This window comes from Apodemus sylvaticus, chromosome 19, assembly GCF_947179515.1.
Source record: "Apodemus sylvaticus chromosome 19, mApoSyl1.1, whole genome shotgun sequence".
Lineage (NCBI taxonomy): Eukaryota > Metazoa > Chordata > Mammalia > Rodentia > Muridae > Apodemus > Apodemus sylvaticus.
In genome coordinates this window covers 11,853,907-11,878,190 of record NC_067490.1, presented here as the reverse complement: position 1 = coordinate 11,878,190, position 24,284 = coordinate 11,853,907, and the positions used below count along the sequence as shown (strand labels likewise).

General features: G+C 47.0%; 1 protein-coding gene across 1 annotated transcript; it reads right to left on the bottom strand.

Moving 5' to 3' along the window:
* Positions 1-593: 593 nt before the first annotated feature.
* On the bottom strand, positions 594-23,661 carry LOC127670221 (glutathione S-transferase theta-1). Its single transcript, XM_052164604.1, has 5 exons — positions 23,550-23,661; positions 22,180-22,265; positions 16,902-17,054; positions 3,297-3,473; positions 594-788 (listed from the first exon to the last, which is right to left on the bottom strand). Exons 1-5 carry the CDS (start codon positions 23,659-23,661, stop codon positions 594-596), a joined length of 723 nt encoding a protein of 240 aa, XP_052020564.1.
* Between the last annotated feature and the right edge of the window lie 623 nt (positions 23,662-24,284).

The window sequence follows — 24,284 nt, the reverse complement described above, 5'->3', positions numbered from 1 at the left end:
CTTCTGAGTGCCGGATCACATGCAAGAGCTACCATGCCTAGCTACGACTTCATCCTTGGCGGCAGCCATGAGAGGGGACATAATCTCCAAAGCCTGGGAAATGGAACTGTCTTTCGGGAAGACGACTGAACGGGATTAGAGGAAGAGTGTTAAAGAAACAACACAGAAAGCCAGGCAGTGGTGGTGCACAACTGTAATCCCAGCACTCTGGGAGGCAGAGGCAGGTGTATTTCTGAGTTCGAGGTCAGCCTGGTCTACAGAGTGAGTTCCAGGACAGCCAGGGCTACACAGAGAAACCCTGTCTCGAAAAAACCAAATAAAAAAAAAAAAAAAAACCAAAAAAAAAAAAAAAAGAAAGAAACAACCCAGAGGCATTAAAGCCCAAGCCAAGCCTCAGTTTACCCAAACTCAAGGCGAAAGTAGTGATTATAGTTGTAGTCGAGTGTGGCTATCGTGGGAAAAGGGTGAAAATGGAGTTGAACCTGAGAACCATCATGCCATGAGGGGTGAGGGGTGTCACTAGCATAATGCACGTGTGTAATGCAAGTGAACTGGGAGCTGCCACAGCTGGTGCAGGGACGAACCGTCTGAAGTCACTGGATCATGGTCAGCACTCTGGGCATGAGCTTCTGCTTCGTGACGAGGTCAGCAGGGGGACAGTCCTTCACCTTCAGGATGACTTCATGGGCTTCCCGGAAGAGGTCCTTCCCCACAGCTGCCTCCACTCTCTGGTACCAGGTAGCCAGCCTGGGACGCCCTTCAAAGACTGGGCAGCCACCACCTACAGGCTATAGCAAGAAGGGAACAGAATGGGGGTGGGTGCATTTGTGGATAATTTTACTTCTTAACTTGACACACGTGGAAAAAGAGAACTCAGCTGAGAGGTTGCCTCCATCAGATTGGCTCGTAGGAATGTCTATATGGCTTTTTTAAAAAATTGTGGATGGATATGAGAGGGTCTATGGTGATGCTACCTCTGGAAAGATGGGCTTGGGCTATATAAGAAAGATAGCTGAGGGGCTGGAGAGATGGCTCAGTGGGTAAGAGCACCAACTGCTCTTCTGAAGGTCATAAGTTCAAATCCCAGCACCCACATGGCAGTTCACAACCATCCATAAAGAGATCTGATGCCCTCTTCTGGTGTCTGAAGACAGCTGCAGTGTACTTAAATAAATAAATAAATCTTAAAAAAAAATAAAAGAAATCTTTAAAAAAAATAAAAGAAAAAAATAAAAGAAATAAATAAATAAAAGAAAAGAAATAAAATAAATAAATAAAGAAAATAAAATAAAATAAAATAAAATAAAATAAAATAAATAAAGAAATAAAATAAATAAATAAATAAATCTTAAAAAAAAATAAAATAAATCTTAAAAAAAAATAAAAGAAAGATAGCTGAATAGATAGCCCAGTAGCAAGCCAGTAAGCAGAGTTTTCCCATCACTGTCTCTGCTTCAGCTCCTGCCTCCAAGTTCCTGCCTTGAGCTCCTACCTTGGTTCCCCATCCTGATGGACCATAGCCTATAAACTGAAGTAAAGTATTTCCTCCTCAAGTTGTTTTTTTAATCATGATATTTATCACAGCAACCAGAAAGCAAACTAGAATAACAAATTGGTGCTGCAAGTGTAGGGTTGCTGTCATTGACCTGACCATGTTGTTCTGGGAGGGAGGGTTAGGAAAGCATTTGGAACCTTGGGTCTATAAAATCGTCGCATCGTTGAGAGATCAATGTGCTAGCTTGAAAGATGCAAATGTTGAAAGACATGCAGATGGTAGAGACCTGGTTTGTAAAGTTCCAAAGGGAAGTCTGAGAGTTCCTCAAAGATTCTATGAGGGCCACTAGTGTGATATATTAATAATCTGTAGAAGTTAAACATTCAGGCTGGAGAGATGGCTCAGTGGTTAAGAGCAATGACCACTCTTCCAGAGGTCCTGAGTTCAATTCCCAGCAACCACATGGTGGCTCGCAACCATCTGTCATGGGATCTGATGCCCTCTACTGGTGTGTCTGAAGATAGCAACAGTGCACTCAAATAAATGAGATAAATAAATCTTTTTTTAATGATTTGTTTAAGCTGGGCGGTGGTGGCACATGCCTTTAATCCCAGCACTTGGGAGGCAGAGGCAGGCGGATTTCTGAGTTCGAGAACAGCCTGGTCTACAGAGTGAGTTCCAGGACAGCCAGGGCTACAGAAAGAAACCCTGTCTTGGAAAAAAAAAACCAAAAAAAAAAAAGATTTGTTTATTTATTATATGTGAGTACACTGTAGCTATATCAGACACTTCAGAAGAGGGAGTCAGATCTCATGACGGATAGCTGTTCCATCAGAACAACCTGTGAGCATGTCTATGGGGTATTTTCTTGACTGCTAATTGAGGTAGAAGGACTCAGCACATAGTGTATGGTGCCATCTCTGATGGTGGGCCTGAGCTGTATCAGAAAGGTTGGTGGGAAATCCAGTAAGTCAGTAAGCAACATTCTTCCACAATTTCTGCCTGAGCTCCTGCCTTGAGTATCTACCTTGGCTTCCTTTCATGATGGAATGAATGTAACCTGTAAGCCAAATGAACCTTTTCCACCCCCTAAGTTGTGTTTGGGTTAGTGTCTTATCACATTATTAGAAAAGCAAGCTAGGATAACCAATGAAAGCAAGGACAGACATTATAAATCTGGAAGGATTCTCCACACATATGCACAGATCTACAACTAGTGGAGGTAGGAAAAATGGGACTTCTGTAACTAGACAGAACTCCCTGTGTGCTATGGACCCATTTGTTGCCGTTGGTCTTTCACTATGTATTATAATGCTAAGAGTGGTCCCCCACGATCTGGTTGCCCCAGGGAATGAGAGAATCCAGTCACATGCTATGTGACTTTGCTCCTTAATTTAAATCTATTGGCTGAATAACGAGGCTGGCATCCTATAGCTGGGCAGAAGAGAGATAGGCAGAGTCTGAGGCAGGAGACCGCAAGGAAGGAAGGAAGGAAGGAGGAGAAGACGCCACAGGGTGGGTGAGTCATGAAAACATGGCCGAGAGGGCTGGCCATTGGGAGTTAAGAACTGCCTGGGTAGAACAGGGCAAGTTATAACTTGGAGTTACTAATGGGGAAGTAGATTACAATAGCTTAGAGAGTAGCTATCTGCCCAGCTCTGGGGCATTAAAGGCTAGTGCATTATAATAAATATAAAAGGTGTGTGTCTTTTATCTGGAAACTGGGTGATCAAGGCGAGGTAGAAAGCCCTGGGTGAGATTAAACAGTTAGCACAGCATCCACTATTCTTAAAGCACTCACTTGCACCAGCTCTGTGACGGCCACCAGGTCGGCCAGGGAGATGTGGGGCCCAGCAAGGAAGTCTTTGTCCTGAAGGAACTTGTCTTCCAGCACCTGGAGGTTAGCATCCAGTTCTGCCAACGTGGCTGCCAACAACTCAGGAGGTATCTGCTCCCCCAGGAAAACAGGGAACATTACCTGGGCGGGTAGGAAGGCAAAATAAGGAATTGGAGCCAGCTGAGCCTGGGGGTAAGAAGTCATGCCTTCCTCCGAACTTGGGGCTATACATATTATATATGCCATATATGCCTCTTCCTTTGGGGCCCACCCAGACCCACAGAGAAATCACCAAGTGACTTTTTTTTTTCCAGACAGGGTTTCTCTGTATAGCCCTGGCTGTCCTGGAACTCACTCTGTAGACCAGACTGGCCTCAAACTCAGAAATCTGCATGCCTCTGCTTCTCAAGTGCTGGGATTACAAACATGCACCACCACTGCCTGGCTCCCAAGTGTCTTTTTTGTCTATAAATAAATAGGTTCTCCTTTCACCACCTCTGCTTGCACAAGCCTTAGAAAGAATGACTCTTTATTAATGATTTGAAATGGGGACCTGAAGAAGAAATAGATCTAATATTCTTGAGGAAAGAAGTTAGGTTAGGGACCGTGCTCATAGATCACTCGGTGTTGAGAATAAAGCGATGGCTTTGTCTAAAACAACATCACGTACTTCAACCACATGAATAGGGTAAGTCGGGTTTGGAGAGATGGCTCAGCAGTTAAGAGCACTGACTGCTCTTCCAAAGGTCCTGAGTTCAAATCTCAGTAACCACATGGTACCTCACAACTATTCATTATGAGATCTGATGCCCTCTTCTGGGGTGTCTGAAGACAGCTACAGTGTACTCACATATAATAAATAAATAAATACAACTCAAAAAAAATAGTGTAAGTTACTCAGACAACCTCGTCATACAACCAGGCAAAGTAAACAAAAGTTTATCTGGAGGCAGACCCAGCAGAAGAGCAAGAGAGAAGGTGTCACAGTGCCTAGTGTCAAACTAACCCACAGAGCTACAGTAACAAAACAGGCATGGCACGGGCAGGAAAGCAGCCATTCTGGCAGTGGAATAAAAGGGAGGACCCAGAAGCAAAGCCACAGCCCCTGAACTCTAAGTCAAAGGGCTAGAAACATAAACAGGAGGAAAAGACACCTCAATAAACAATGCTGAGAAAAGTAGAAAACTGGGCTGGAGAGCTGGCTCAGCAGTAAATATCACTGACTGCTGTTCCAAAGGTCCTAAGTTCAAATCCTGAAGGGAGTTGGGACTTTTCAGAATCCATAGTTGAGGCAGCAAGCAGACTTAGAGCCCGGGCACACTGGACAAGCTTGAAGCAAGGTTGTGGTTGAGTCATTCCATAAACAGACCTGACATAAAGGATAAGGGGCATGCCTGGGCAAACTCCCTGAGTCATACACCATCTGGACTGGAGTCTCCTGTCTCCTTTCCCTTGGATGCAGTTTACTAATGTCAAACTGACCTTCCTGCCAACAAAAATAAACTGCCCTCTTACATTGCTGACGCCCGATCTACACTTATGCCAAAAAGCCCACCCTGCACAGACAGCGACTAGGGGAGATGGGTTTTCTGACACCTCCCCCAACCCAAGATAACTGTGGGAAGAAAAAAGAAACCCACTCAGTTCTTGGTGGACACAGGGGCTCAACACTCGTCTTTCAAGCCAATGGCACTGTTTCCAAGAAAAAATCTTGGGTCCAAGAAGCCACTAACACCAAAATGTATTTGTGGACTACCCGAAGAACAGTGGACCTAGGAATTGGATGGGTAACCCATTCATTTAGGGTCACCCCAGACTGTTCCTACTCTCTGTTGGAATAAGACATACTCTCCAAAATGGGGTGGGGGGAGCACAGATATGTTTCCTGCCCAACGGGATGCAACTAACTGGCCCAAAAAGAGAGACTGACCCCCTACTGAAAGTTGTTACAGACCGGAGCAGTTTTCTCCATGATGGAAGCAGATGCTGCTATGGTGGATGGCACAAATGTCATCTAGGTAGAAGAATCTTTACCCCCTGGCATGTCAACACAGAAAGTAGAACTCGTTGCCCTCACCAAGACCTTGGAACTTGGAACCAGCAAGAAAATCAACAGCCACACGGATAACAGGTATGCCTTTGCCACAGCCCACATCCACAGGGATATATGCCAAGAGGACTGCTCACATCAGAGGAAACCAACAGGAAATCTTGGACTTCTTAGATGTCCTAATGAAGCCAGTCACTGTGAGTATTCATTGCCCAGGATGTCCAAAGGGAAAAGACTCAATGGGCAATATCCAGGCAGAGCAAGTGGCTCCAAGAATGGATATGCAGGAGCCTATACTGGTTATGGGTCTATCTATAGGAGACAGCCACTAGGAAATGGAACAAAATTAAGGAACAGCCTCACTTAAAAAAAGACTGGGATTGCTAACCACCCTACCAACTATTACCAAGAGAAGGTGCACACAAGAAGGGAGAACTATACGCCCCAGAAAGTAAGCCAAAGACTCACTAGGCCAAATGCACAGATGGACTCATTTAGGGGATTAAAAACCTTGTCCTGGCAGTTAAGGGACCAAACGTATATATTTATGACTCAGGTTTTAGGCTAGAGAGATAATAGAACAATGTAAGATATGCCAGCAAGTAAATACTTATACAGTAAAGAGTAAACAGGGCAAAAGACCTAGAAGAGAATAGCCTAGAATATATTAAGAAATTTTATAAAAGCTAAGGCAAGAAAATATGGTTATAAAATACCTTCTAGCATTTATAGATACTTTTCTCTAGATGGGCTGAGACTTTCCCCACTAAGCATGAAACAGCAGCCAAGGTTAGGAAAAAATTTCCCAGGTTTCAGAGTGCCCAAGCTAATTGGATCAGATAATGGTTCTGTTTTTGTTTCTAAGGTAAGTCAGACATTGACAGAGATATTGGGGACTAATTGGAAACATTATTAGACTACTGTCCCCAGGGCTCAAGCAGGTTGAGAAAATAAACAAAATCCTATTTGAGACCTTAACTGAACTGACCTTAGAGACTGGCTGAGGCTGGATGGTGCTTCTCCCCTTGTTTCTGAACAGCCCCTACCATTTTAACCTGATCCTCCTTGAGCTCTTCTTTGATACCCCAACTCCTTTGGTGTCCACTGGGCCCTCCCAGGACGTGTCCCACACTATGTGATTTGCCTTAAATGCTCCAGGCATGCCAGAGACTCTTCACTGCTTCCAGATAGGCACTGGATCTCTATAAGAAGGCTTCAGGAACTGTTGCTGAAACCCTGATGAAAGAAACCCTCACCAAATAGACCACAGAGACTGGTGTTAATGATTAGATAGCTCTCCTATCCATTGTGCTCTTCAGGCTTTTGTTCTCTAGGCTCAAGGCGCTCGAGTGGGTGAGGCAGCGAGCACAGAAGCAGCTCCGGGAGGCCTACTCAGGAGGAGACTTGGAAGTCCCACATCATCTCCAATTTGGAGATTCGGTCTGCATTAGACACCACTGCGCAAAAAACCTTGAGACTTGGTGGAAAGACACTTATCTTGTACTCTTGACCACCCTGCTTTCTACTTTGATGAGACCCTTTGTAATTTTACTCCTTTTGCTTAGAATTGGAACCTGTGTGATTAACCGGTTAATAGTTTTTATTAGGGAACATATAAGTGCTGTGCAGATTCTTATGCTATGCCAACAATATCAGAGATTAGGGCAGGACAATCCAGAATATATAGAGTCAGAGATTTAGTTCTATAGTTCTTAGATTAGAACTCCTAACAAGAAAAGAAGAGGGGACATGAAGGGAGTTGGGACTTTTCAGAATCCATAGTTGAGGCAGCAAGCCGACTTAGAGCCCGGGCACACTGGACAAGCTTGAAGCAAGGTTGTGGTTGAGTCATTCCATAAACAGACTGGCCATAAAAGATAAGGGGCATGCCTGGGCAATCTCCTATGGGTCTTACACCATCTGGACTGGAGTCTCCTGTCTCCTGTCCCTTGGATGCAGTTTACTAATGTCAAAGTGATCTTCCCGCTAACAAAAATAAACTGCCCTCCTACATTGCTGATGGCCCTGCACGTATGCCAAAAAGCCCACCCTGTGCGCCAGAATCCCTGCCAATATTTAAATCAGTAAATCATGTGTAACCGCACCAAAACCCCCTGACTTCTCCTATATAAACCCCTAACTTTTGAGCCTCAGGGTCGACTCCTCTGTCTCCTGTGTGAGATACGTGTCGGCCCTGAGCTCCGATAATAAACTGCCTCATGTGTTTGCATCAAGTTGGTCTCTCACGTTTCCTTGGGTGTATGCTATCCAGAGAATGGAGTGGGGGTCTCCCCTAAAGGAGGTCCTACAATCCCAGCAACCACATGGTGACTCACAACCATCTATAATGGGATCTGATGCCCTCTTCTGGTGTTTCTGAAGATAGTGACAGTGTACTCACATAAAATAAATAAATCTTTAAAAAGGCTGGGCGGTGGTGGCTCATTTAAAAAAACCAAAAAACAAAAACAAACAAACAAAAAAAACAACCAGGGGCTAGAGAGATGGTTCAGGGATTAAGAGCACTGACTGCTCTTCCAGAGTTTCTGAGTTCAATTCCCAGCAACCACATGGTGGCTTACAATCATCTGTAATGGAATCCAATGCCCTCTTCCTGGTGTGTCTGAAGACAGCGACAGTGTACTCATAAATAAAATAAGTAAATTTTTAAAAGAAAAAATTAATTAAACAAACACACAAAGAGATGAGGAGCTCCAGATTCAGTGAGAGACCCTGTCTCAGAAAGTATGCATAGAGTCACTGGGGGACGACACCCAATCCCCACCTCCTGTCCACAAACACCAACCCCCACATGTAGCATACATGAACAAATGCATTAAACTAATTAAAACAAACAGAAGCCGAATGGCCGTGAACGCTGAGGAGGATGTAGGGGAAGGACTCTCAGGTGCTGCCAGTGGGGAGGTAGCCTTGGACTGCCGGTATAGAAGCTAGTGTGGAAGCGCCTCAGAAAACTAAACTTGGAACCGTCTGAGGACCTAGCGACACCACTCCTAGGAAACTTAGTCGCTATAAAGAAAAATGAAATTATAACATTAGTCAGAAAGGAATGCTAGAAGAAAACTCAAACTAGAAAACGAAGCAAAATAAGCCAGACTCAAAAACACCCATGCACTAGGTATGTGAGACAGGGTTTCTCTGTGTAGCCCTGGCTGTCCTGGGACTCACTCTGCAGGCCAGGCTGGCCTTGAACTCAGGGATCCACCCACCTCTGCCCAGTGCTCTGTCTCAATGAGCCTCAGGTCTGGGGCTTAAACACCTTTCTATCTCACAGCCCTGCAGATCAGAGTCCATGACTGAGGTGTGGCTGGGCTGGGTTCTCAAGGCTTCTCTCCTTGCCTGCTGGGCTGCCTTCTCCTAACCTGGTCACCTCTGAGAGCCATATTCCTGTTTTCCTGTAACCACCCCTGTCACGGTGACTGGGGAGTCTCTCCAATGGTCTCATTTCACTTTACTTCCAAATAACTTCACTATCTGAGGTGGTGGGTTTAAAATAAGCATATATGAGTTTTAGGGGCTGGGACACTTCAGCCTATGCCATCCAGGGTGGTAGTGTCAGGTTTAGAGTTGGTAATTCTGGCTTCTGTTGCCTGAATGACTTTCCTCCTTTGAGACAAGGACTCATGATTTTCAGGATGGCCTTGAACTTGTCACGGAGGACCACTTTGAGCTCCTGGTCTTTGTGCCTCAGCTTCTTGAGTGCTGAGATAATAGGTATGTGGCATCCTGTCTGGCTCGTGGGATGCTCAGGGTCAGACTCAGGTCTCCATGGGAGCTGGGCGAACGCTGGGCTCACTGGTCCACATCTCCAGCCCTAGACACTGAGTGCTGTAGTTATTCTTTATGTTGTTGTTGTAGCCAACACCTTGGTTACTACCTGAAAACAACAAGAATTTTTGGCTCATGGTTCAGTCCATGGTCACTCGACTATGTCTCTGTGAGGCAGGACCCTAGGTATGGGGGTATGTGGTAAAGGTTATTTATCTCATGGTTCATAGAAAGCAAAGCAGGAGGAAGGGCCTGGGGACCAGGTGTAACTTTCAAAGCCCACCCTGGTGACCTACCTCCTCTACGAAGACCTCAGATGTGCACCGTTTTCTCAGGTAGCATCCCCCACATGTCTGGCACCAGCGCCGGTGATTGCTTTCTTCTCCAAAGAGAACACAGGAAGTGCCCTCATCACCGTGTTGGTTACTTTTCTCAGTCCTGTGACCAAAGCCTCTTAAGGGAGGAAGGAATTATCCTGTTTGCAGTCTGGTGGTTCTGTCCATCACAGCAGGAAAGGCATGGCTGCAGCCTGGGGCAGCTGGCCATGCTGCAGCCACGTTTCAGAGGTTCCGTCCACTATCATCATGGCGGCATGAAGACAGACATGATGCTGGAGGAGGAACTGAGAGTTTACATCTCTTTTTGTTTTGTTTTTCCGAGACAGGATTCCTCTGTGTAGCCCTGGCTGTCTGGCTGTCTGGCTGTCCTGGAACTCACTCTGTAGACCAGGCTGGCCTCGAACTCAGAAATCCGTCTGCCTCTGCCTCCCAAGTGCTGGGATCAAAGGTGTGTGCCACCACTGTCTGGCCAGAGTTCTACATCTTGATCAGGAGGCAGCAGGAAGTGACAGTCTGTGACAAAGTCTTGATCCCCCGGTCTGTAAGGACAGTCTTCTCAGCAGTATTGCTAATGAAGTGGTTTTCTCTAACCTCCATGCTGTCTAATTTCAAACAATCCAAAATTGTATTGTTGATGTTGGTTCTAGGTGCCACGGTAGAGAGAAAAGCTCACCAAGACATTAAACCTTCATTTTCCAAATGATCAAGTGGGGTTCAACCTTTCTGGGAAGACTAACAGCCGACTGTCTCACTCCAGTTACTTTATTCAACACAATACTTGGTTAACTGGGGCTAGGAAAGGTTCCAAAGACCTAAGTTGTCTTGCTCTGCTGCCCAAGAGAGCAGACAACTCTCACAAACAAATCTCAGTCCCTTTTGATCAGGGCTCTAGCCATAATCAAAAGTAAAAACTCCAGGTTTGCCAGGAGTCTCTTACCACCAAGATCTGCACAGCTGCAAGTTCTGGCATAGCACCAAGAGCTAAGTTGAGAGGGATGGAGGGAGGGAGGGAGGGAGAGAGAGAGAGAGAGAGAGAGAGAGAGAGAGAGAGCACTGCTTCAAAGTTCAAAGAGTCTCACAACAATTTCTCAGCCTTTTTAGATTAACCCAGACAGAGCAAAGTCTTTGCTGAAACATTTCACTCAAAGCCAGACACAATGGCTTTCCTATACAATGTATCACTGCAGTTGAGAGTTGGACCATCCGCGGCTTTCTCAGAGACCCCAGGGAAAGGAAAAAAGGAACCTAGTTTTGTATCCTTGCCCAGGAGCAGATTTGGCAAGGTCAGTCTGGGGGGGGTGCTGATAAGACCCGGAAAGAGTTAAGAATTCCATTCCTGGGAACTTGGCGCTTCTCCACCACGAAGAGACTGGCCTTCCCCAGTGTCAAGGCCACTGTGTACTCTGTCTGTCACACTCTAGAGACTATGTGTTTCCTTTGAGCAACATGGCTTGACCAGCCTTCAGCTGACTTTGTTTCCCTGTGTGATAGTTTCTGCCGACTCTGTTCCGTTTCTCCCCTGGAAATAGCATATAAGATGCTGTACTTCTCAAAAAGCTCGCTTTGACACAGGAGTGGCTCACACAGGACCTCGTGACGTTCCGTTTCTCCCCTGGAAATAGTATATAAGATGCTCTACTTCTCAAAAAGCTCTCTTTGACACAGGAGTGGCTCAAACAGGACCTTGTGACTCCGGCTTGCCTAACTTCTTTACCATCTCATCTGGTGGCTTCCTCCCGCTTAGAACTGCTGTGTCACTGAAGAATGGCTGGCTCAGGTCACTTAATGAAAGCTGGTCCGGGTTACTCAATAACCAAAGCCACGGGCAGCTAAATGGCACCTATCTGACTCCCCCTCCCCCCGCCCCCCCCCCGCCCCCCCCCCCCCGGGACTGTGATAGAACACTCTGGGAAATCGACTTAAGGGATCAAAGCCCACAGTTCCAGGGTACAGCTGTTGCAACAGGATGTTACGGCAGCAAGAGCCTGAGGGACCTGGTCAGAGTATGTCCACACTGAGGTCACACTGTGTCTGCACTAAGAGTGATGGATGTACGTCAGACTGTTTTCTCTCTCCCGCTCCTTACATTTTGTTTTTTTGGAGGTTTTATTTTGATTTTCATGTGTGTGGGTGTTTTGTCATATGTATGTCTGTGCACCATATATGTATAGGGCCCACAGAGTCTACAGAGGAAGTCAGATCCTTTCAAACTGCCACAGCCCTGTGGGTGCTGGGACTCCAACTTGGGGCCTCTGGAAGAGAAGCCGGTGTTCTTAACTGCTAAGTCATCACTTCAGGCTCCATATTTCTCTTTTTAAAAATATAGCCCAGCCCAGGAAACGGTGCTGCTCACAGTGGGAAGTCTTATCAACGCACTTAACCTAATCAAGATAAGTCCCTAGCCTGGCAGTGGTGGTGCTGGCCTTTAATCTCAGCACTTGGGAGGCAGAGGCAGGCGGATTTCTGAGTCCGAGGCTAGCCTAGTCTACAGAGTTCCAGGACAGCCAGGGCTATACAGAGAAACCCTGTCTTGAACCTCCCCACCACCACCACCCCCCCACACACACACAAAGATAAGTCCCTCCCAGATGTTCCCAGATGTTCTCCCCTCTGCTGATTCTAGATACCAGCAAGTTGATTGACAACTGAGATCAATCATCATAACACGATTACACAAGGGTCATTCAATTTTCTTCTCTCTCTCTCCACTGAAAGGTGGGGAAATTGCTCTGTTCCTGTAACATTCCCAAATCACAAACAACTCCAGACTTCCCATGTAGAGGTTAATAATTTTTTTCCTTTAGTTTGCCAAGCTAAAAAGGAAACTGGCATTGCCTCTCAGGCCTGGGCTGCTAAAGTAAAGAGATTGCTCTAAAGCCTGAAAACGCATGGGCGACACTGTGCCGCGTACAAGATGGATCAGCACTTGCTTCCTGTCAGTCCTGCAGAGACCTGTCAAAGTCGCACCATTCGGCATCCTATCCCCTCTAAGGGGAGAGGAAGAGGCAGTGACAAGAGGGGATAATGTGGGCACCAGGCAGGGTAGAGATATAATCTCAGGACCTGGGAAGCAAGAGGCTTTCCTGGGCTCCTGCTTTTCTGCTCTTGCTTAGAGGTCATACTTTGCTGGGTAGCCTGAGCTACGTAGAGTTCATAGTAAAAATCCGTCTCCAAATGCTGAGCACTGAGGATGATATAGATCAGGGTGAGAATATGAATAAGGAAAGAGAGGTAAGGAAAAAGGGGAGGAGAGGAAGAGGGATGAGGAGATGATGATGGTGGTGGTGGTGGTGGTGGTGATGGTGATAAAGAGGAAGAGGAGGAGGAAAAAGAACAACGACTATCTGGGACCCAGGCTGACCTCAAGTTCCACAACCATCCTCCTGCCTCAGTTCTGAAGGCTGGGATTCCACCTTTCCACCACTATATCCAGTTCTCGAAGGCTCCTCTTTCACTGCCTCTGCCAACCCCATCTTGTTTGACTTTGGCATCAGCAACTCCATGTTTCTCAGCCTGTATTTCAAAGTACGCAACTTAGTGCACAAAGCTAAGTGTGCTCACGCTGCCCACCAGCTGTCACTAGCATCCATCTCCACCCTGTCTCCACCACACACTAGCTCCCCGCTCTCAGCAAGGCGACCTAACCTTCCTGCCCAGGCTCCCTTTAGACCACCCACTAAGATATTTGTTTGACGATACCCTCAGAGAGGGTTTCAGACATGGGGGTTAAATACATGGAATTTCTAAAAGTGAAAAATAGATGTCTCAAAAAAAAAAAGGATTATCAAATGAGGTTAACAATAACCTAGACACATCCAAAGAACCAGCAAAGTCAAAGCTAAAGCAGTAGGAAATGCCAAAATTGAAAAGAAGAAGATTCCAAAGACCTTCCCGTGAGTCAGTCCTACCTTCAAGAAGGTAGGATTAAGTTCTTTGACTTAAAAAAAAAATATTCCTTTGTATTACTTTTAGCTGAGCTAGCCTACGTTATATGGCATAGAAAATGTTATGCCCAGTTTCTGAGAACCCCAGGAGACTGCCAGAAATTGTGGTACTGATGTAATAAACAAAGAGTTTTCATTACGCAAGCCCAGACCCGATCGTGGTCCTTCCCGACACGCAGGTTAGGAGAGTGACTCTCTGGAGTCTAGGGATTTGAGATATATATATATAGGAAGTCGCATAAGCCAGGGCTCTCAAGCCCTGGTGTTACATGATTGGGCAGGGAAAAGGAGCACCGCGTCCTTTAAACCCGATAGCATTTGTTCAGACAGAGAGGTGGAATTGTGCAGCTGGAGAAGGACCTTTTAGACCTGGGAAGAAATAACTTATTCTGTTATCAGAGACCAGCGTGTTTTTACAACTCGGTTACAGCTGCCTGGGAACACTTAATTGCCTCGTTCCCATAGCTCAAGAGTGGGCTGTCATCACTTCAAGGATACTAACTCCTGCCTCCTTCACAGGCAAGAGCGGTCTGCACCCGGAGAGTGCTATCGGTTAGAATTATCACAAAAAGGGAGTGCAAGGTCCAGGCATCAGGCTGGGCTCCCTTTTGTCTGCCCTCTCCAGAGGCCAGATGCATCTGTGCTGGGGGTTGGGGAAAGGGAATAATAACAGTCGTGGCTCAGCACGGGACAGGAGAATGCAGGATTTGAAGGTGGAGACCGGGCAGGTTACCTGTGTCTCTTCAAACAATAACTCAGGAAATGTGAGGATGGAGGAAAATGTGGCCCATCAATAGAGAGCAGGAAAAACAACAATAGAAACAGACAGCAGAGGGGCTGGGCTGGGAACTGAACAAAGGACACACACACACACACTCAGACACACAGTCACACACACACTCACACTCACACACACACTCACACATACACACTCAGACACACACTCAGATACACACACTCACACACACTCAGTCACACACACTCAGACACACACACACTCGCACACACACACACTCATACACACTCAGTCACACACACACTCAACCACACACACAGTCACACTCACATACACACACACTCAGACACACACACACTCAGTCACACTCACACACATACACACTCAGACACATACACTCAGGCAGACACACACTACATACACTCAGGCATATACACACACTCAGACACACACAGACATACACACACACTCAGACACACATACACACACTCAGACACACACACACTCAGTCACATACACACACTCACACACACACACTCAATCACACACATACACACTCAGTCACACACATACACACACACACTCAGACATACACACTCAGTCACACACACACACACACACACACACGCACACGCACACACACTCAGGCAGACACATACACTCAGGAAGACACACACCAATACACTCAGGCATATACACACACTCAGACACACACAGACATACACACACACTCAGTCACACACACACATACACATACTCAGGCAGACACACACACTCAGGCATATACACATATTCAGACACACACAGACATACACACACACACTCAGGCAGACACACACTCAGACACACATTCAGACACACACAAACACTCAGACACATACATACTCAGGCATGCACACAATAAGACACAGACACACATAATCAGACATACATGCACACACACTCACTCAGGCATATACACACACTCAGACACACACAGACATACACACACTCGGACAGACACACATACTCAGGCATACACACCCTAAGACATAGACACACACTCAGGTAGATACATTCAGACACAACACACTCAGTCACACACACACTCAGACATATGCACACTAAGACACAGGCACACAGTCAGGTAGACACATACACACACATACACACACACTCAGATACACACACTCAGATATGCACAGAGACACATGACATACAGGCTCATATACACACACTCAGACATACACACACATATACACATGCACACATATAGACATAGACACAGACACAAACACACATGCACACACACACACACTCAGACATACATACACACAGACACACACATTCAGACACACTCACTCAGATACATACTCAGATACACACAGAGACATATGCACACACCGACTCATACTCACACACTCAGACATACACACACATACACACACATGCACACATATAGACACAGACACATAGACACATGCACACACACACATAGACACACACACGCACATAGACACACATACTCAGACACACACATTCAGACACACTCACTCAGATACATACTCAGACACACACAGAGACATATGCACACACCGACTCATATCACACACTCAGACATACACACACATATACACACATGCACACATGTAGACAAAGACACATAGACACAAGCACACATGCACACACACAGACACACACATGCACATAGACACACACACACTCAGACACATTCAGACATACATACTCAGACACACAGAGACATATGCACACACCAACTCATACACACACACTGACATACATACACATACACACACGCACGCACACATATAGACATAGACACGCAGACACAAACACACATGCACATACACATACTCAGACACAGGCACACATGTGTACACAGACACACACATGCACATAGACACAAATACACACACACATGGACACACACACACACACACACAAACGGACACACACGGACACACACAGACACACACACACACACCAGGGCTAAGACTTGAACAACTAGGACTCTGCACCTGTTACCCAAGTGCTCTGCTACTGCTACTCAGTTACATTACCAACCAAGCTGCAGGGGGCGTTTTAGTAATGGTAAGAGAACCTGGAAGATGGCTCAGAAAGTGCAAGTCCTAACCGGGCAAGCCTGGCAAACCTGAGCACCTCAGCTCAATCCCGGAAGCCACAGAAGGAGCCAGGTGTGGTGGAATCCCAGCCTTCCTACAGTGGGATGGGAGGCAGAGACAGAAGCCGGAGCTCAAAGGTCAGACAGCCTGAAGTACACAGCACAGCAGCAGAAACAAAAGATGTTCTGCCTCACCAAGATGGACAGTGATAACTGACTTCCCGAAGCTGTCCACCTACCTTCATGGAGATACATACATACATACATACATACATACATACATGCATGCATGCATACATACATGCATGCATACATACATATATGTATGTATATATGAATACAGTTAACAAATTGTGTAACAGTAACAAATATATTGCAAACTTTAAATACAAGAGGACCAAAGGGCACGGGATAGACTGCAAATCTGGGCTGGGATGGTATGTCTCAAATACATGCTGTTCTGGGCACAAAAGGGTTAAGTTAAAGGCAAAACACTGGAAAATACCAAACTGAAAATAGCTTGCTGCAGCCTGAGTCTCTCTGGGCTGACCCCTTCCCCTCCTTCCCTTCCCCCACATTGCCGGTCTTACCTTATGCCACAGGGCACGAACGCAGCTTCTCCGAAGGCCCACGTGCTGCCATGCCAGGCACTCATCCACACGAGCACGGGCCTGCAGGTGTAGGGGGTACCAGTAGTCAGGAGCCTTATACTTGTGGGCCAGGTAGAGCAGGATAGCCACACTGTGTGCGAGAGAGCAAGGCAGGGAGTTAAAGACCTCTGGGTTGATTCAGCGTCCAGCACCTTCTTTTCCTTTATCTTTACAGGATTTGTTTAAGTGTGTGAGTGTGTGCCTGAGGGCATCAGATCTCATTATAGATAGTTGCCCTATGATCTTCCGGGAACTGAACTCAGGACCTCTGGAAGAACAGCCCATGCTCTTAACCACTGAGCCACCTACCTCTCCAGTCCCTACCTTTTCTGATCTTTCGGACAGTGAGCCAGTCTGAGCCTCTTTTTTAAGAAGTGGAAAGCTGGTTCAGAAAAGGAAAGAATCTTGCATTGCCCTCAGGGGCACAGAGCTCTGTTTCTTAGTGTCAGAATTGGATCTTGTTTTCCTGAGGTCACACAGAGGCTAGCCTGCTACTGTTAGACTCTGGTGAGCCTTAGCTTACCAGGGGACCCTCTCAGTGAACCACGAGGAGCCCAGGAATTGACGCACAATGCAAGAGGAATTTATTGTTCCAATGCGTTGGGGTCATCCCACACCTGAAGGAGAAATGGCGACACCCCACCGCACCTCATCCCCCACTCCCACAGCCTGGTTAGTCAGTCTTTATACAGTTTTCAGAGCAGCAGCCATCAGGCACAATGTGATTGGCAGAACAGTATAACTTTTAAATTGATAGGTCTCTAGGGAATGAGGTGCAGCAGGGTCTGTCCTGCAGATGTGTCTACATGCTCTAGACTTCTCCTACCCGTCCCCACCCCCATTCCCCCATCCCCCCACCTTGCAGGTGGCTGATGGTCTCTCTGCCCTGTTGGAATGTGTTTACCTGGTCTAGGCCTCCTCCCAATGCAGGTGGCCAGCTGGTTGGTTGGTCAGGTTGGTTGGTCAATCCTGTGGAATGTTAGTTAGCCTTCCCCTTGGGGGTGGTGGTGGTAGGGAGGCTATGGTGGAATTTTCCAAGAGGTCCCGAATTGACCTCTTCACCACCAGGCCAGGCCAAATCTCACTACTCAGTGTCCAGTCACGGGTTGAGTTTCTGAGTATAGGGCCAGACAGCCTTCGATCTCTATCCACGTTCATCCTTTGACAGACAGCCTTGGGTGGCCTGATCATTCAAAATGGGCTTTCCCAATTCTCCCTTTGTTCTTTGCAAAAGCCTAGGCTAGCCTTAAATCCATAATCCTCTTGCTTCTGCCTCTGGAACTCCAGGGTTGCAGGCAGGAGCATTATATGTGGCCCCTCTGTTCCTCATGTTACCCCTGCTAAGAATCAGCTTGGATCTTTCAAATCTTACTCAAACACTTGGGGTTCTGCTGAGGGGCTCTAGTAGGCGAGCATGGCAAACAGGGCTCTGGTAGGCCTTGCCCTTCTCCCATGCCCCTCTGCCTTGCCAAATCATTAGGTCACATTTCTAAAGCTAGCTGCCAAGGTCCATCCCCTTCTTTGTCCACTTCCTCCACCTGAGGCTGACTGCCAAGGTCCAGCTATCAAAATATTGAAGTCCAGCCATCAGAAGCTACCTTTTACCAGGCGGTGGTGGCGCACGCCTGTAATCCCAGCACTTGGGAGGCAGAGGCAGGCGGATTTCTGAGTTTGAGGCCAGCCTGGTCTACAGAGTGAGTTCCAGGACAGCCAGGGCTATACAGAGAAACCCTGTCTTGAAAAATAAAAAACAAAACAAAACAAACAAACAAACAAAAAGAATCCACCTTTTGGCTGCCCTAATTAACATGCCCAATCAAACAAACAACAACAAAAAAAAAAAATTAACTCATCTTAACACAGCAGTCAGGGGAGGGGGTTCCCTAGGGTCCCCCTTTTCTCTTTATAAACTGCCATTTGACCACAGCCATATCTGCCTCCTCTCTATCCAAAAGCAGTCCTTTGTCTCTCTGGGACAAATACCCCTTTCCCCCTCCCCTGTTCTCTTCTCTTCTCCCTTGTCCTCTGTCTCCTGTCCTTGTCTCGTATCCCCTGCCTGTTTTCCTCTGGGACAAATATATCTCCTTTTTCCTGAGAACTTGGTCTTGGGTCGTCCTGACACCAGTCCTTTCCCCTGTAAGATCCTAGAACCACAAAACAAGCAAGGCTCCCTGGAACTCTTTTTCTGCTTTGGATTATGCCCACCACTGGGGAGGTGGAGATGGACCCTAAAGGACACTAGATATGCCTGCTGTGGTCATGTGAAAACTTCCAGTCAAGAATTTGGAACACTCTGGAATTGGCTTAGAGAGACCAGGAAGTACATGTTTTTCTATCCTCATGGGAAACTCATTAAATACTAAACAACTCAAAATTGTTGAGGTTTGGTCTTTTGCTGTGTATTGTAATGCTAAGTGTGGTCCCCCCAAGACTTGGTTGCCCCACAGACAGTCTGCATATAGAACCAAGGGATGCTATATGACCTTGCCCCAAGTTATTTCTGATTGGTAAATAATTATGCCGACAGCTAATAACTTGGCAGAAGAGACATGGGCAGACTTTAGGGTTCCTGGGCCCAAGGGGTGTGGGGATGGCAGGTCAGGAGAGAATCACAAAGGGGAGAAGAAGAGGAGGAGGAAGGAGAAGAAACCATGGGTTATATGAGTTCAGGAAAACATGGCCTTGAGGGCTGGCCAACTGGAGTTAAGAACACTCCAGATAAAGCATAGTAAGTACTAACTCCGGGTTATTGATATTAATAGCATAGAGGATAGATATCTGCCCAGCTCTTGTGCTGTTCAAGGCTTATTGTAAATAATAAAAGTTGAGTGTCTTTTATCTGGGAACTGAATGATCAAAGGTAGAACAGAAATCCCAGATTGGGATTAAAATTTCTACAGCACGAGGAAGGTGAGAAGGGGTGGGAGGGGGATGGAGAGATGGCTCAGTGGTTAAGAGCACTGACTGTTCTTCCAGAGGTTCTGAGTTCAATTCCCAGTAATCACATGGTGGCTCACAACCATCTGTAACGGTATCTGATGCCCTCTTCTGATGTGTCTGAAGACAGCTACAGTGTACTCATATAAATAAAATAAAAAATGAATCTGAGAGAGAGAGAGAGAGAGAGAGAGAGAGAGAGAGAGAGAGAGAGAGAGAGAATATACCCCCCCATACACACAAACAAAATAAAAAATTTTTTTCTACAACACAAATCGCTCCAGGAAGTTCCTGAAATTGAGCAGATTCACTAGGTCCCCTCCTTCCCTGAGTAAACAACAAAGATTACAGAAAGTCCCTCAGACGAGCCCAGATACAAAGACGACTCTGAGACCAGACCAGCTGCTGGAGAGAAGCGAAACCCAAAGATGCTGCCTGGAGGAGGTTTAGAACTGAGTCACTTGGGAAGGACATCCACCAACCTGCCGAGCTGCTGCAGGCTGTGTGGCATACTCACCAAGTTAGACTCTGGTGATATCCATACTTTGGGGTATCATGGGGTATCTGAAGTGAATAGACCTCTGTATAGTGTCTCCCCAGAAAAAGTTTTGTCACACAGCAACATAAAATCACAGCACCCAAGAAGAGACAGGCAGGCAGTAGCTTATCAGATTAAGCTATTTAGTAAGGCCTTGTCTACAACAGATAGGCCTGTACCCACAGCCCAACTGAATACCTCAGGTTTCCATGTAGGTAAGTGTCCAAGACACCCCCCAGCCCCCCACCCCACCCCACCCCCAGGAGTGCAGGATCTTAAGAGCCAGAAACCTCCCCAGAGTGAACAAGACAGCAGAGATTACAAGATGCCACTGGCTGGTACCTGTTAAGGATCAACTTCCTGCAAACTAAAGGACCCTGGATAGCATAAACTCTTATAGACACACACACATAAATGATCTAAGAGCCTAAACTCCCTGGAGCAGGGGTTCTCAACCTTCCTAATGCTGCAACTCTTAATACAGTTTCTCATATTGTGGTGACCCCCAACCATAAAATTAGCTTTGTTGCTACTTCATAACTGATTTTGCTACTGACCTACCTGATAACCAGGGGCAACAGGAAGGGAGGATGGTGATGCCTCTGGTGGGCTACATCCATCGTGAGGTATCAGAGATGAGCTGGAAATCGTATACTCTGGGTTCCCCTTGCTACAGGATAGATGACTCATGTGAGCAAAGGGTCGGATTCCCTGGAGAGGGACATTTCACCACCTTAAGAACAGCTGGCCCAGCACTCTGGGAGGCAGAGGCAGGCAGATTTCTGAGTTCGAGGCCAGCCTGGTCTACAGAGTGAGTTCCAGGACAGCCAGGGCTACATAGAGAAACCCTGTCTCGAAAAAACCAAATCCAAAAAAAAAAAAAAAAAAAAAAAAAAGAACAGCTGGGATAAAAATATCTTCATTTCTAGGGAAGACTCACACAAGGGAGGCCCAGTAACCCTTGAAATGGAGACAATGGGAAACCCTGATGCCTCAGGGCCTTATTCTAGAAGGTGGTGGCCAGGGTGCAGGAACCTTCCCATACTCCCTGGCCCAAGGGTATTTTAATCCACAACCACGCTCTGGTATAGAAATCAAATAGATGTAGTATCTTCCCAAAACCAGCTCAACAAACTTGGACAGTGGGTAGGCAGGGTCCTGGGTTCCAGCCACAGTGCTGTGGGCTAGGGGACATAGCTGTCCTTTGTCTCTAAGGCAGGGGTTCTCAACTTGTGGGTCGCAACCACTTTGGGGGTTAAAACAACCCTTTTGCAGGGGGTCGCCTCAGACCTTTGGAAATATCAGAAATTTACATTATGACTCACACCGGTAGCAAAATCAGTTAGGAAGTGGCAATGAAATAATTTTAGGGTTGGGGGTCATCACAATATAAGGAACTGCATTAAAGAGTTGCAGCCTTAGGAAGGGTGAGGACCACTGTTTTAGGTTGCTAGCACATATATGTGTGTATCTACATGAGTTCATGTGCCCACGATGCTAAGAGGGCAGTGCATCTCTAGAACTGGAGTTATAAGTGTTTGGGAGTCACCTTGTATGGCTGCTGGGACCAAATCCAAGTCCTCCACAAGAGCAGTAAGTACTCTTAACCACTGAGCCATCCCCCTCCCCCTCCTCCTCTCTGTTATAAACTAGGAAGGGCCAGCTTCCTGGTTTATAACACAGAGGGTTAGAGCAGGCTGGTTTCCAGTAAAGCTTAGCAAAAGCCCCAGGCCCTGTTACCATCTCACACAAAGCCAAGCCACTATCCATCATGGCTGGTACCTTCTTCATGGGGTTCACTTGGGCAAACGCATTGCTGAGGTGCTCACCTGTGGATAGTCCAGCATGAGGGAGGAGAACACTGGGATCTCTCTGATCACCTGGGCCAAGATCCCAGGAGGCTGAACACTAAATTCATGGTTCTTCTTGGGACTGGGCTACTCCCTAAATGGGGAGTGCAGGCAGGGCCCCTGTGAGAGAAAAGGGAGCGGCCCCTTGCCCTTGATACAAAATAGATACCATACTCTCAACAGGTCCTCGTCAGACTTGCCTGGCTGGCAGCCAGCCCTGGAAAGAGTCCCCAAAGTCCCCTGGGACCCTGGCTTCTGCTTGAACTGGTCTGGACTGGTATTCTTCCTGTTGATGCACTCTAGGTAAATTACTAAGTTTGTCTCCTTGAGCCCAGTCCCACAGTCCTCAGTGGTTTCTATTGCCCCGATCAAATGGGGGATTCTCACCTCTTTGCTTCCGGGTGGAAACCTGTCTCCCTCGGGATGCTTGAACATCTTTTTGTCACTTTTTTTTTTTTTGTGACTTTTTGTCAGCTCCCCCCCCAACACACACACACACACACACACACACACCCCGCACCACTCCTCCCCCACCCGCCTACATCATATTCTGCAAGGGCAGGACCTGTGGGAGTTTAGTGTACTGTACCTAGAGGTGACCTTGAAGAAAGACAGGAGGCTTCAGAGACAGACAAGCTTTGAGACAGTATGGGGATGGCCATAGCCCTTTAAGCAACATTTTCATTTTGCTACAACCTTGTCTTGCCAGAGCGCACAGCTCCCTCAGCGGCCAGCAGGGAGGAGGCTCCGAGTTACTGGCATACCCACCACGTGGCAGCCCTTCTCCGCAGCACAAAAAGAGGTGAGACAGAAAGCACCAAAGAAAGAGAAAACAGAAAGTCAAGAAAAGGAACAGACAGAAAGGAAGTCCAACAGACCAGGATGGCGGAGAGAGCCCGTTGCAAAGGCAGGTACTTGCAGTGGGGAAAATGATCCGAGGGGTGACTGCCACATTTGTTCTCCACGCTATCCCCCCCTCCCCCTGACCTCCTAGTCTTCTGAAGTTCCCTGTGGCTAGGTTCAAACTGCGCGCCCATTTCTGTTGCTAGATTTGCACATATTCGGTTTCAGCAGGTCCTGGCCGGAGTCATTGCCTGGGGCAGCAGAGTTAGTGGGAGTCCTGAACCCCTGGTTCTCCCTGGTGACTTTCTCCTGTGGGCTCTAAACCAGAAAAAGCCTAGGAAGGGGAGAGTACAGAGAGAGATTCCCTAAATTTGCCTTCCCTCCTGTTTCTCAGCTCCCCAAAGCAGAGGCCCTGCCCACCCTTGCGCAGCTCCACGGTATGCATCTGGAACGGGATATTGTTCTTCTTGGCGAAGATATAAATGGCGCGACAGGGCTGCGACAGCAGATCCAGATACAGTTCCAAGACCATGGCAGCGGCGGGAACCACTTCTGACTCTCAGAAAAACCCAAGCTGGCTAGCTGGGATCCCTACCTAGCCAGGTGTGGCCACGCCCCCACTGGGCAGCTAACACAGCCTCGCCCTTCTTTCAAAAGAGGGAACGACTTGCACTCCAAGAACCCCATAACTCGGAAGGAGCCAGAGGAAACAGCTGGCCTCCCCTGAGTGGGCAGAGGAGGTGTAAGGAGGCCTGGCTCCTAGTCCTTTTGTGGACAGTTTAGATGAACTCAAAATGTCTTCTCGGGCTGGAGAGATGGCTCAGAGGTTAAGAGCACTGACTGCTCTTCCAGAGGTCCCGAGTTCAATTCCCAGCAACCACATGGTGGCTCACAGCCATCTGTAATGGAATCTGATGACCTCTTCTGGTGTGTCTAAAGAGAGCTACAGTGCATTCATATACATAAAATAAAATCTTTAAAAAAAAAAAAAGTCTTCAAAGGCCTGTGCGCCCTACCTAGTGTGTTAGAATTCCCAAATGGGAAAACTAAGGTATTGCTTGACAGACATAGAAAATCTACCCCCACTAGGTTCCTCCAGGTCCTACAAGCCAAAGTCATGGACCAGCACCAGAAAGCTGCAAAGGTGCTGTGCTC